The sequence below is a fragment of the Aptenodytes forsteri genome, unplaced genomic scaffold (genome assembly GCF_000699145.1).
Source record: "Aptenodytes forsteri isolate BGI_AS27 unplaced genomic scaffold, ASM69914v1 Scaffold336, whole genome shotgun sequence".
NCBI lineage: Eukaryota > Metazoa > Chordata > Aves > Sphenisciformes > Spheniscidae > Aptenodytes > Aptenodytes forsteri.
The window spans coordinates 2,678,312-2,691,063 of NW_008794911.1; the positions used below are offsets into that span (position 1 = coordinate 2,678,312).

Here is a 12,752-nt window from a genome sequence, read left to right on the forward strand (position 1 = left end):
ATGCTGCTGTCTGCCCAGTAGGATATGGAAGGAGTTCACTCCATCACTTCCCATGGGCTCCTGGAGGACAGCTGATAACCAAGTCTCCCAGGCACCACTGTGACAGATGGCTCAGAAATAAGATACCGTATTACATTTTCTTATGCAATGCTGGTCTTCAACCATATTATTAGGATACAAGCAGCAAGGATAAAAGCCTTAACGATGCACATCATAAAACTGTAATGAAATAGATCTTATTTGAGTTAATAAGCTGAATCAGCTACAGGATTCTGTAATCCCCCATGATGTTTTATGACAAGAAAGCTCCTTAAAATAGCAGCTGCTCATTGAAATGCTAAAGCATAATCCACTAGAAGGTATTCCTATGGGTGGGAATGACTGAGTTGCACTAATACTTGGGCTCCTATCTCATCTCAGTATTGCATGGTATCTTTTCTGTGATCAAAACTTGGTAATATTAGCTTGTGCAATCTGGTTTCACTTAATAACAAAAGAATTATTAAATGCATTAGGAAATGGTCTTCATGTTTAATAAAAGTAATGGCATTTTGCCGAGAACATGGTATGATGACACTTTGGTTTAAATGGGAACACCGGAGACTTACTCAGAATGAACCTTTTCCAGCTTAAAGTAGAAGATTAAATTGTCATAAGAATGTAAAATAAACATTGCATATATTTAATGCAAAACTGACAGTAAACTTGCCACTTTCCAAAATGTTTTAGGTATTTGACATTACACCTTTGTCTTTTTATGGAAGAATCACAAATAAGAAAGAAATGGGAAGGTTGTCTTGCTGGACAATGTTACTTTCAGATCATGGAGCTCACAGAATTAACTTACATCAGTACCTTACAGGAAACACCTTGAAGGACAGGACTGAAGGTGCAAAAGTTGTGCTTTGCTTAATATTAACCTAAAAAAAGCTTGTGCCAGCATTCATTCCAATTAACTATAGACACATAAAAGAAGTGACTGAGAGCCCACATTTCCTCCCCAGTCAGTGGAGACAGAGATGTAACTATTTGTCTCCACTGACTATCGGGAATCTAAACTGTCTTTGTCTTAAACTATACTTCCCACTTCAGCCTTTCTGTTAAATTAGGGAAAGGAGACTGCATTCAGGCCTAAAAGCCTTTATTCTTAAATGCAAACATTAAGTCAACAATAAAGAATAAATTCCCTTAATTTTGACTTGAGTTCTCCATGTTGGCACGCAGACACTGCTCTAGCAGACATCCTGAGCCTCGGATGGTGATAGTACCACTGTTTCTTCCTACTATTCCTATAATTTCTGAGGCCATATTTTTGTAGGCCACACTTCCGAGGAAAGCAAAACTGTGAATGCTTTTCAGATTCAGATACAGAAAAGAAATCTCTGACAATGCTAGAAACATGTCACCTGCAACACTGAAAGTACAATTCAGCCTTATGAGTTCATTTACTATTTGGCTTCATTGCTCAAGTTGCCAAAAAATGATTCACCTTCCCTAGTTATATAATCACTACTTATTAGGTTGACATGGGTGAATTGAGAACTAGACTATAATCAACTGATTTAGGCCTTGACTTCCCACTAGATATGTCAGATTTCATCTAATTGCATGTGGTATGGAATGGAACAGGGCAAAACAGGGAAAGAAATGAAGAAATAATGTACCTATAAGTTTTACTTCTCTTGAGGGAAGTGTGAAAGAAATGAAATTCTGCAGTCTTCCTTGGGTAGGTCTACTGGGTGCAATGCAGTGTCATGTTAGAGATTTCTGAGATAGCACAGAGCAATCTGACATGTCTGTCTGGCATTGCACAGGGCTGTGGAGAGATATTAGCCTGGGTCCCCAGCAACAGGGAACCTCCACCAGCATGACAGTCAGCTTGGGCTAATGAAAAGTCAATGCAAAGGTCTTGGTGATTGCTGGCATCAGCCTTCTCCTAAACATAACTCCTGTCTTTTAGTATTAAAGACACAAACCCTTACATGTGTATAAAGTCAGGCAGACACATCAGCAAAGGGCAGGGGTCATCCTATTGTTTGGCTTTTACATAAGTGATACTTTGCATTATTAACAAGAACAATTTCAGTCACATGATTTTGAAAATATTTCCTTTTTTTCCATATATAGAAAATTTAGTAATTGTATTTTAAATTTTCCTGCAAATAGCTTTCTCTTATTTGTCTGCAGGGAGGGCCTGTATTTACAATTAAAGTACATTACTGGTGTTAACACAGGAGAGTCTAAATCTGACAACAGGAGGACGACTGCAAGGTTACAGCACATCACATATGCCTTTCCTTTTCCTACGAGCCCACCAAAGAAACAGACTGTAGGCATAAAGATGTATATATTCCAAACAATCAAAACCAGATAATGACCTTGCCTAAAGATTACAGGGGCTGAAGTAAATAAGGTTCTGAGGCAAAGAACCACTCCATAACAACTGATGATTGCTAAAGGGTGTAAAAGATCTGTCCAAAAACTATTTCAGCAAGAACAACCTAAGAGACATGATGAAGACTTGCTAGCTCGTGTCCCTTATTCTCTGTGTCGCTCACAAATGATCCTGGCCAGACCACTTGAACACACACATCCTGGTGCTTTCTACGTGGGTGTGAGTCAATGAAATCTATGAGAGAATGAGTGGGAGTGGGTAAAATTGACATACTTAGAGATTCTGTAAATAAAGATCACCTTCCCCTTCCATAAGGTCTGTAATTGTCATACTAATTTCCTACAAGGAGAAATGGGTAAACTGTATCTTGTCAAAATCAATTCATTTCTTCCCTAATATGCTCAGTAGCCCTCTCTGCAGCAGGGCATGTGCAGGAGAGCAAACTGTTCCTACTAGATGGTAACACCACAAACCTTTATATTAATATAGGTCTGGCCAAAATGTTCTGTATTAGGATATCTAGAAACAAGTGAAGGCAGATTACACTGAACAGGACCCAAGTCTAATCAAAAAAGAGAAGGAATATTAAGACAATATTTGGGTATACAGGGATAGGGTTAGGAAAGCCAAGGGTTAGGAAAGCCAACAGCAGCAAAAAGGCAACTAGGGAAAATGTGGGCCTGCTGCTGAGCGGGCGTGGATGACATGGAAAAGACTGAGATACTCGATGCCTTGAAGAAGGCCTTGACTGATAATCCCAGGTCCCTGAGACCAGAGGGAAAGTCTGGAGCAAGGAAGACTTACCCTCGGTGGGGGAGGATCAAGTTAGAGAACATTTGAGCAAAGTGGACGTATGCAAGTCCATGGGACCTGGTCAGTGCCTGGATTTGACAGGAATAAATAATGGTGCTGCAGTCTGTGCTATTTCCATCTTCCAGCTGTTAGAAACAGCAGTACCCAAGTGTTCTTTTTGTGTGAATTTATGCACTTTGGAAAGAAGATGCCTAAGGAATTATAGTAGTTCAGGCCAATTTCTCTCTGACTTTTAGATGGTATTAAAGGCAAGGAAATACTTGTGACTGAGAATCTCCCACATAAATCTATAAAAACAACTAGAAGGTCTAAGACTGCCAGACAGCATTTCCTGAAATAATCAGAAACAGGACAAAACATTGATCCATATAAAAAAAATTGCCATTTTACACAGATATATACACCTCTATTCTGACACATGCATGTACACACCTACATACATAGACACATTCCAAACTTGTATGTGTCTCATCCTTAAAACAAGCAGTGATTAACACTGACAAAATACTCTTCTTCTACTAATAATTAAAATTAGTATTCAGGAGGATTTTCATCTATGTATCATAAACTCCAATAATTTCAATAAAACAGAGAAAGTATTATTTCACCTAAAATTTGAATATTGACTGTTCTGCTCATGCAGAATTCTGGAATATTTCTATTTTCAGCAAGATTAATATTTTTTCCCTGGACATGTTATTTCTTCAAATAACAATATTGAATAATGATTTAAAGATGGTTAATTTAATTCTCATGGAATTATTTACAAATTTGAGATGATCTTTTTTGAGGTTTTTCACTCTCCTCTTCAATTTCATAAACTTTTATAATTACAAGTATATTCCTTTGCTCTGTTTTACATCAAATTATTTAGATTAAATCCATCATTATTTAGCTTAGATGATCTAGTTCCTGAATAAGAACAAAATAATTGCGAGACTTTCAGTTTTTAATAATGGAATTTCAGTGTTCATTAAACTTATGAGTAAGCTATTATAAACACTGCACTTTAAAAATTATGTTACTCATTTATTTTTTTATTGTAGAATCATACATTACATCACTCAGGTTATTCCTCAAGAAAACAGCATTGCATTTGCATCAAACCAATTATCAGTGTGTTATGTTGCTTAGATACTGTAAATTTCAAGTTTAATGCATTTTATGTAGGCATTTTACTTGCAAATAGCAAGCACTGCTTCACAGAATACATACTCAGAAAACATTTCTTATAATCTGCAATTTACAACCTATTATGGAGAAGGAACAATGTAGTTCCTTGAGACAAGGTTTTATATGTTCAGCAATATTAAAGCTTTATTAAAATATTCAACTCATACCTGTTCCCAGGCAAAAACGTGTTGATTGAAGTAGAACTGAATTTGTTCATTGGCAATGTTGATACAGAGTTGTTCAAAAGAATTTTTTTTGAAATTCTCAAAGCCAAAGATATCAAGAATTCCAATGTTCAAACCATCATCATTTCCACTGCAAAGATTAAATAAACTTTCTATTGTTGTATCTTTATTTTACATGGACTAACTTCATTATTATTTCACAAAAGGAAATAATGGGCCAAATCTGTATGCCAGTTAAACAGGATAATTTTTGCTAAACCAGATATCTCTTAAAATAACAATCAATTTTTGTACGCAATACAATAAATGCACATCAATTCAAAGATGACTGTATTTGCAGGTCAGATAGATACACTGAATCACATAATGACCAAGTCAATTGGTAAGCGTAAAGAGGATTTACAATTTTATTTTTAAACTAATATTTGCTAAAAGCTGACCACAGTACAGAAACAGCATGCAGTTCTTTTTGTTTCTCTTGTAATAAAACAGGCTTTACCCACCAGCATTTTGAAATGAGATTTCTGTCATTAAATATTATTTCTTCATATTAAATATTCACAACAATTAAAACTGCTTATTTTAACATGAAAGACAAAAGAATGAGTAGCTAGACCTTTTATGCATCTAAATAACTACTTTAATACTGGAGTGTGGTATGAATTTAAATTACCTATTAAGTTCCAGAGAAGTACTACTAGTAAAAACTTCAGTCTGAAGTTTTAGCTAAGGCATTCTGAGAGATACGTGGTCATTTCTTCAACTGGAAAAAAGCTCTAATATTTGTATTTATTTGCTGAAACAAAAAATTAAGAGGATATAATTTTATATCAAACTGAAGTTGACATTAGTGTCTTTTCCTAGCTAAATTAAAAAAAATAAATCACATTCTATCTATAAAACCCCTTTGAGGGGCTATCTGTAACCAATTTTTTTTTTTAATAAAAAGTTTAGGAAATCGGATATGAAGAAACGGCCTCATGAATAGCACTCGAACCTCTTTGTGAAGTCCATCTCAAAAATGGAAGTGTTTCGTTGTGGAGGGATCAAAGGTATTTGTTGATTTTGACCTGAATTTGGTGACTATTTTATCTGTCTGGAAATTACATTTTTGGTGAATAAACTGCTGAAATTTGTCTGCCCCGTTCCTTCTCAGAGCTAATTACATAACAATAGCAAATACAAATTATATTACTACCACAAAACCAAAGCAGACTTCTGAACATTTCAGGTCGAACTTTCTCCCTCCTCACCAGCATAATAAGTATTCAATTTGAAAAGGGCTCTGTAACAGGCATGTGAGAGAGGCACACAGGCTAGCAGTGCTGCCCCATCTATCATGAATTTTATCCTATCACTTACTGATTAAAGTTCTGTTTATTACTGCTCTGCTGTAAACAAATATTTGAAAGTTTAGACAAACTTTAGGATTGCAGCCTTGGCTTTCCTCTGATGTTTAAAAAAAAAATCCAGAAAATCTAGATTTGCAAACCAAAGCTATTTATTATTGATATTCCTCTTCAGGTAGTTATCAGTTTGCCCCTTTTCACTGCTATTATCAGCCACAGTGGGCCCTGACCTGTAGGATCTACAATGCAAGCCACATTATTTCTTCTTCGATTAATTTGCAAAATGTGTTATATCCTCATTCCCAATATCTTTCTTGTCTCTGTGTTTAAAATGTCACCTTGTAACGGTAGGGTGGACATTAACCTCAGTAAATGTGTTCGGAAACTACTCTCACATATATATGAAACCACACTCATAACAGCAGCAACAGAAGCAATAGCATCAGTGCAAGTAAGAGCAGAATTTAACCTATGCAACCAACAGATGATTGTCAAAAGTTGACCCTGAAAAAGTATAAAGGAAAAAGTAGTCAGTATGCAATTTACAAAGGGTTAAATGAGTAAAGGTCAAACAGGAAAACAGCAGACGCCTGTGCTATCCATATATACTGTATTTTCACTGCATACTATGAACAGGATAAAACCTTCTTTTTTTAACATGATGGTGTCATAAACAAAAAGGTAGCAGAGAAAAAGTAGGTGAGAACACTAAATGCTGTAGCGTAGATGATATTATTCCTACAGAAAATCTCTCTTTATTCTGGAAAAGCTTCTTTTACCTTAAATGTTTGTCAGGTTTGAGTAAAGTGTTGATGCGATTGACTATCCAGCTAAAGAGGCGCCCATACAGTGCTTTGGCCATGGCGTCTCTGACATCAGTGGCTTTTTCCACAGTGTTGGGACGAATAATTGTTTCTCCTCGAGTCACTACACAGTGAGAGGTGAGGGCCTCTTGCAGCTCATCTGCCTGAATACACAGCAAGGACGCACCTAGGAAGGAAGGTCACAGGCATAGCTCAGAGGCAGATTTTGGAAGGAAAAATATGCATTTTTGCAATCAAAGCTGCAAGTGCAACGTATTATGAATAAGGGCCAAATCAAAGTCTTGAACTATGACTAATGAGGGTGTTCACACCAAACAACTGTCAGTATCTAATTTAGTCACCAACCTTCCTAGCTTCCACTGCAGTCAATGAGTAAGTGATTCAAAGCAGAGGCCTTTAGGTTCTAAATTGCTTTATCAAGGAGGCTCTTTCTCCAAACTGTCTACAGAGAAATGCTAGGGAATCTAGGTGACTATGTCAGGCGTATGTAAGTTGTGAGGTGTGAATATCCCTCTCAATTATAATCCATCCATATAAGCCACTGCTGTCCTCCTTTTGCTCCAAAAAAGAGGTGCTTCTTTCCCAGTTCCACAATATTTTTCTATCTACGGCAGGAAAACGTGTAAGAACATAGCATGAAGACTTCATTATCTCCCCACCTGTAATTACTGAGAAAGAGTAGCAACTTTCTTGAGAATCTTTGCCCCTTTCCCTCCTCTGCCTCCTGGCAGCCTGTAATGTAAGGTATCCCTTCCAAAGAATTAGTGAGCCATATTTCAACAGGCACATGTGGGGAACAAGTAATGAGCATCTGAGAAAGAAACTGGGAAAAAACTATTCAATGTGTTAATGAGGTCCTCCATCAAATGCTCAAATAACCTTGGAAAAATTCCAAAGATTTTCTTTTCAGGCATCTGCAGTATTAGTCGTGTTTCCTGAATGTCAGTGACCTGGTTAGTCAAATAAGGCACATAACATGGAAGATTTTTTCTTTTTGCATTTGAATTCAGGTGGGCTTGGAATTAATCTATCTTCAGCATTTAATTACTCTTGCAAAATTTCCATGTGAATACAGTTTTCATTGATAACTCTCTTGCAATAAAAGAAATTCGCTATCAAAACACTAAAGGAAAACAGTCTTAAATCAAGAAAAAATACTCACAATTCTCAAGGGCTACTGGATTGGAAATGTTGCTCTTGTCAATCATATGTTCAGATACCACTGCAGAAAATTCAATGTTACCCACATTTAAAATGGCAGCCAGGACACTGTACACACTTCCAAGTTCCTGAAAAGTATATTAAAAAAGATGCAATACTTAACAGCCAGATAGATTTGTCACTTTGGTTTGCGTGATGGGCACGTGTGTGTGTTGTTTCCTGTTGTCTGCCACCCGCCCCCTACTTTTAGGAATACTGTTCTCAGCAGTTATTCCCTGTTCTGTACTCAGCATAGTCTTTCAAGTGTAAGACGCCCAAAGAGGGCAAGACAACCTATAGCCTAATCTCTCTTCCATACTTTTTGACTGGACAGGATTGACATGGAGTAGGAGAAGCACAAAACAGTGGTGAACATAATCCGCTTACACAGAAAGAATTCAGAGGTTATTTATACCTACTGTTCACTGTGCCTGCAGGCACCACTGTGTCTAAAAATGTGATACCTAGATCAACAAAAATATAAAAAAATCTGCATCTATGTTTCTTGGATCACGGAAGCAAAGGTACTCCAAAAAATAGGTCTGCAATGGCTCCCACCGACGTCATCAGAAAAAGTTTCACTGGGAGAAGAGTGAGACCTCACATCTGATTTGGCAAAGCACTTTACCCTTCAAAATGTCAGTTAGGAACTGTGTACTCACCAAAGCACTTTAGTATGGACTTTACTTGAACATATTTAAATTTCAAATGATTTAGTAGGTTCTGAAGGGGATTCTGCCTTGAAAAAAGGCTAATATTAGTCTGGACAGTGAAGTGATTCAGTAAATTATTTTAAGTACTTATATATGACAAAATCATATTTGCAATTAATGAAACAATGTTTTCATTGCAGGTTTGACTTAGATTTGAACTGTGAATTTTCATCTGAACTGTGAACGTTTATCAGTATACTTGATCATCTCTGAGTATTTTCTACTCAGAAATGCTGAGGTGTTCCTGTAAAGCAGACTAGGTTTTAAGCTAGGAATCTGTGATAAGATATATTCTGAGGCACGCAGTAATAGTGTATTTTATAAATAGCAGTTTTATAAGTTTTATAGTAGTCTTATAAGAAGCAGTTTTGTAAATTTGATTGGTATTTTATAACAATGGACTTTTCATAATTGCACAGCATTTTATCCCTAATATTCAATAGTTTGCTGGTACCACGTCAGGCATCATTTACTCAGATAAAGTCCTTAATTGCTCTAGAAAACTTGTTTTCAACACTTTCAGAAGTTAATCTAGCAATTAATAAATTAATTATTCCAGTGACAGCAGGACAAACTAGATAAGCTCACTCTAAAAAATTATGCTCAGGATAACTGGCACACAGTTTACCTAGGTTTTAAGCAATCATTTTCATTTTAAGCTTAGGGACACAGATGAAATGCAAAGAAATGGATAGCTTAACATCTGCCATTATGCTGTACAGTATGTATAGCTGCTGACATTTTTGTGCCCTTTTCCAGTATGTTTGAAATCTGGCTTGATCTGTCTCATACAGCATGATTATTGTCCACCTCAGGCAGTCCTTTCCTATTAATTTGGCCATGCAGCCTGAAATAAAACAGTGTGATTTTAAGACAGGGAGTACTGACAGTAGTTACTATTAAAGCCTGCCAGTTAGTTAAAAACAAATTTCAAAGAAATAAAGCCTTGTTTAGGTCTCAGTTTTAATTGGAGTGGAGAAGATATTCTGTCCAAGGTTTTCTGCTAATAAAACACAGAACATGCTTATATAGAAACTCCTCTATGCACTGGGATGAATGTCAAAGCTTAAGGCTGCATTACTAAGAAGTGAACTTAGAAAAGCAACTAATTGTCTTACAGTATCTTTTTCTCACTGAAAATAAATTGTTTCTGCACACGTATCCTATATCAGAACCTCAGTGGGGGAAGAGGACTTCTCTATTCCTTCACTCTTGCAAACACAGCCTCAGACAGGCTAATTCATCCTGTGGAGAATGTAAGACAGGCTAACATGGATGGGGCTCACATGTAACCGCAGTTAGATTGCCTGTGGTACTCAACCTGCTTCTGAAACTGTGGGGGTTCTACAGGTAGATAATAAGTGAAGATCCATGCTAGAACTGCACAATGTGGCCAGTGACCTAGTTCTAACTGGATCTTCAATATGTAAGGAAGGTCTTCTCTTTTGGATGATCAGGATTATTGTTTCCATCCGTCCAAGTGAACAAAAGAACCGCGAACAAAAACAGACTCGCTGCTTTTCATGGCATAAATTAGGACTTATCAAGGTCTCTGGTGCTGTGACAAAACTGCTATCAGTGCTGAACTGTGCATATCCTTCCACGCTGCTTCTGGAAAGGTAAAAATACAGACGTGAAAGGATGTGATAGCACAGGTGTGATATTACTAAGTGCAGTTGTGAATAAGCATGTAGAGGAGGAAGAGACTGTGAACTCCACTGCTACTATGACTTAATGCAAAATGAGTATGGAGGAACAGAATAGGTGAATAAATCTGTTCTGCTAGCTATTCAAATATTTACATTGAGGGAAGCCTGAAATATTCAACTGAAGTGAGTAATTTTCTGTGAAAAGCTCCTTACAACATGCAGTTTTGTCAAAGAAATGAAAACACACATCCATTCTGCAGCACTAGTGCTATATTTCACAGATACTATTCGGATCATACTCCTACTATTGTTTGTGACAAATAAAGTCAGTGGTAAACTACAGCTGTGATGTACCACTTCTCCTAAGAAAAGAGAACTAGGGTGCAGGATGGGGTTTCCTTCCCTTGCATCCTCCTTGATAAATCCAGAGGCCTGTTCTTATTTTAATTATACCAAAGACAGCCTGAGGAGAGGGTTTTAATGGCCAGCAGAGCAATGATATGAGATCATAAAGAAAGAATGGGTTCAGTTAATGTTTAGTGATGAGATTCACTCCAAAGGGACGCAAAAACTTCATTCACCTTTACCCCTGAAGTTGTGAAAATGTATTGAGTTCATCAAAACTCAGATCAACTCAATGAATTTTTAGAACTCTCACCCTGGACTTCATCTTAAAACAGAGATGAGGCTTATATTCACAGGCCTAAAATTATAGGCTAATAAATAGTTACAACATCATTTGCTATGCATTTAATTTGCAAAAGCCTTTTTTCCCAATTACTCAGCTGTGCTGTGTTCACTCATTTCAAAGTCTTATTGACTAATACCATTTTATTAGTTTATCAATGCCTTGAAACCTTAAAAATTTAAATGTGGTAATATAACAGTAAGCTGACCATGCAATATCCTAAAACATAAACACACTACTGCTAAAGGAAGAAAATAACAAGGGAGATTATTTGAAAGCTTTATATAAGTTTTTCCTGATTAAGGTAGCCATTAAAGTTCACGAAAAAAAAGGGTTATCAGCACTCATGTCTAGCGTAAAACCTATGCTAGCGTAAAACCTATGACTTTGAAGCACTGTTCAATTAATTCAAACTGAGACTTATAAAAGCTATTGTTCATGAAATCTTGCACTATTCTGAAATGATCGTTTTGCAGATATCTGAAAGAGTTGATGGATACAGAGTTAGAATGTAAATGAGGTTGAGAATTCAAGAACACTGCATTTCTTAGTAATCAGTTTATGTAAAAATAAACTGCATTACCTGGGAGGTCTATATTCTGGCAGTTTATAATGTGCCAGTTTTTTCTTTTCCGCCAGACCAGCATAAATATAATAAAAAATATGGAAATTCTTCTCTCCTCTGAAACAACAGAAACAACAGACTGGTTTAGTAATGTAACTATGTTACATTTACTGATGACATACATGCTATTATTAAATGTTGTTTTAATAACAGGCAAGGCTCATGCAAACTGACAGAGGACTCTGAAAGAAGCTTTATTACACAAGTTCCTGTGAAGTGAACACCCTTTCTGTGCCATTGTGTGTTTATTCTGAAGCTGCCAGGGCAGCTGCTCGGTAGCAGCAAAATGCTGCTCTGCCTTTGATGTAATTGGTAGATGCTGGGTGAGATCTTGCATGTTGTTCACCCACCTGCACTAAATTGGCTGCTTAACCTCCAATTATTTTAAAAAATCTTCTGACCGTGGGAGAGCTATACACTCCTGATTCACTGAATCCAGTATGTTTGCTGTGTCCTTTAGCCTTGAACCAAGAAAGCACATAAGCAGACATTCAGCAAAGGGCCTTATGACTTGGCATGCTTTGCCTAAAAGTTAGGTGCGCAAACCCAGAACAGAAGGTTCATTGCACATCCAAGGCTCCTGTGCACCTTATGAGGAAGAACTGGATGCTTAGGTGGAAATTTGCAACCACCACGGAACCCTGAGATGGCCAAATCAGGCACTATGAAATGGCAAAAAGGAATTGTGTTCAAACCCCTGGTTTCTGCATGAGCTGAGGTCTGTGTCTCAGGAGCACCACTACATGCTTCTGTGAAAAAGGATCAGAGCCCAGTGCACTCCTCTCTGCATGGGTGTGCCTAGATCAGAGTCCAGTGCCAACTTAGTTTGCATATTTTACTGTGGACAATCAGTAGTAGAAAACAAGATCAATTTAAGGAGTAGGAGCAGATCCCTTACCTTCCCCCTGAGTGTCTTAACCACTACGTTGCATAGCCATGCTTTGCATGCTCTCTGAAACCTCACTGTGTCCTGACGGTTTGTGTATTCTCTTGGAAAGGTAGGGGAACCTGTAGGTTCAAAATCTCTTGGCTTGAAGTGGGTCTGGAACTTGGGTCTCCCATTTTCTGTGTAATCAGTCACTGGTTTTCTGCAAAAAGTAATTCCTAGCTCTCCATGTGAGTTTGGGAGTCATGTTCT

At 37.2% G+C, this 12,752-nt stretch overlaps 1 protein-coding gene across 1 annotated transcript in view; it reads right to left on the reverse strand.

The window, feature by feature from the left end:
- Positions 1-12,752, reverse strand: part of MYO3A (myosin IIIA) — a 115,382-nt gene that overhangs the window by 37,874 nt on the left and 64,756 nt on the right. Inside the window, 5 exon segments of the mRNA XM_019470996.1 lie at positions 4,549-4,696; positions 6,695-6,905; positions 7,902-8,028; positions 11,352-11,469; positions 11,573-11,671. Of these exon segments, the coding sequence (XP_019326541.1) occupies positions 4,549-4,696; positions 6,695-6,905; positions 7,902-8,028; positions 11,352-11,469; positions 11,573-11,671 (703 nt within the window).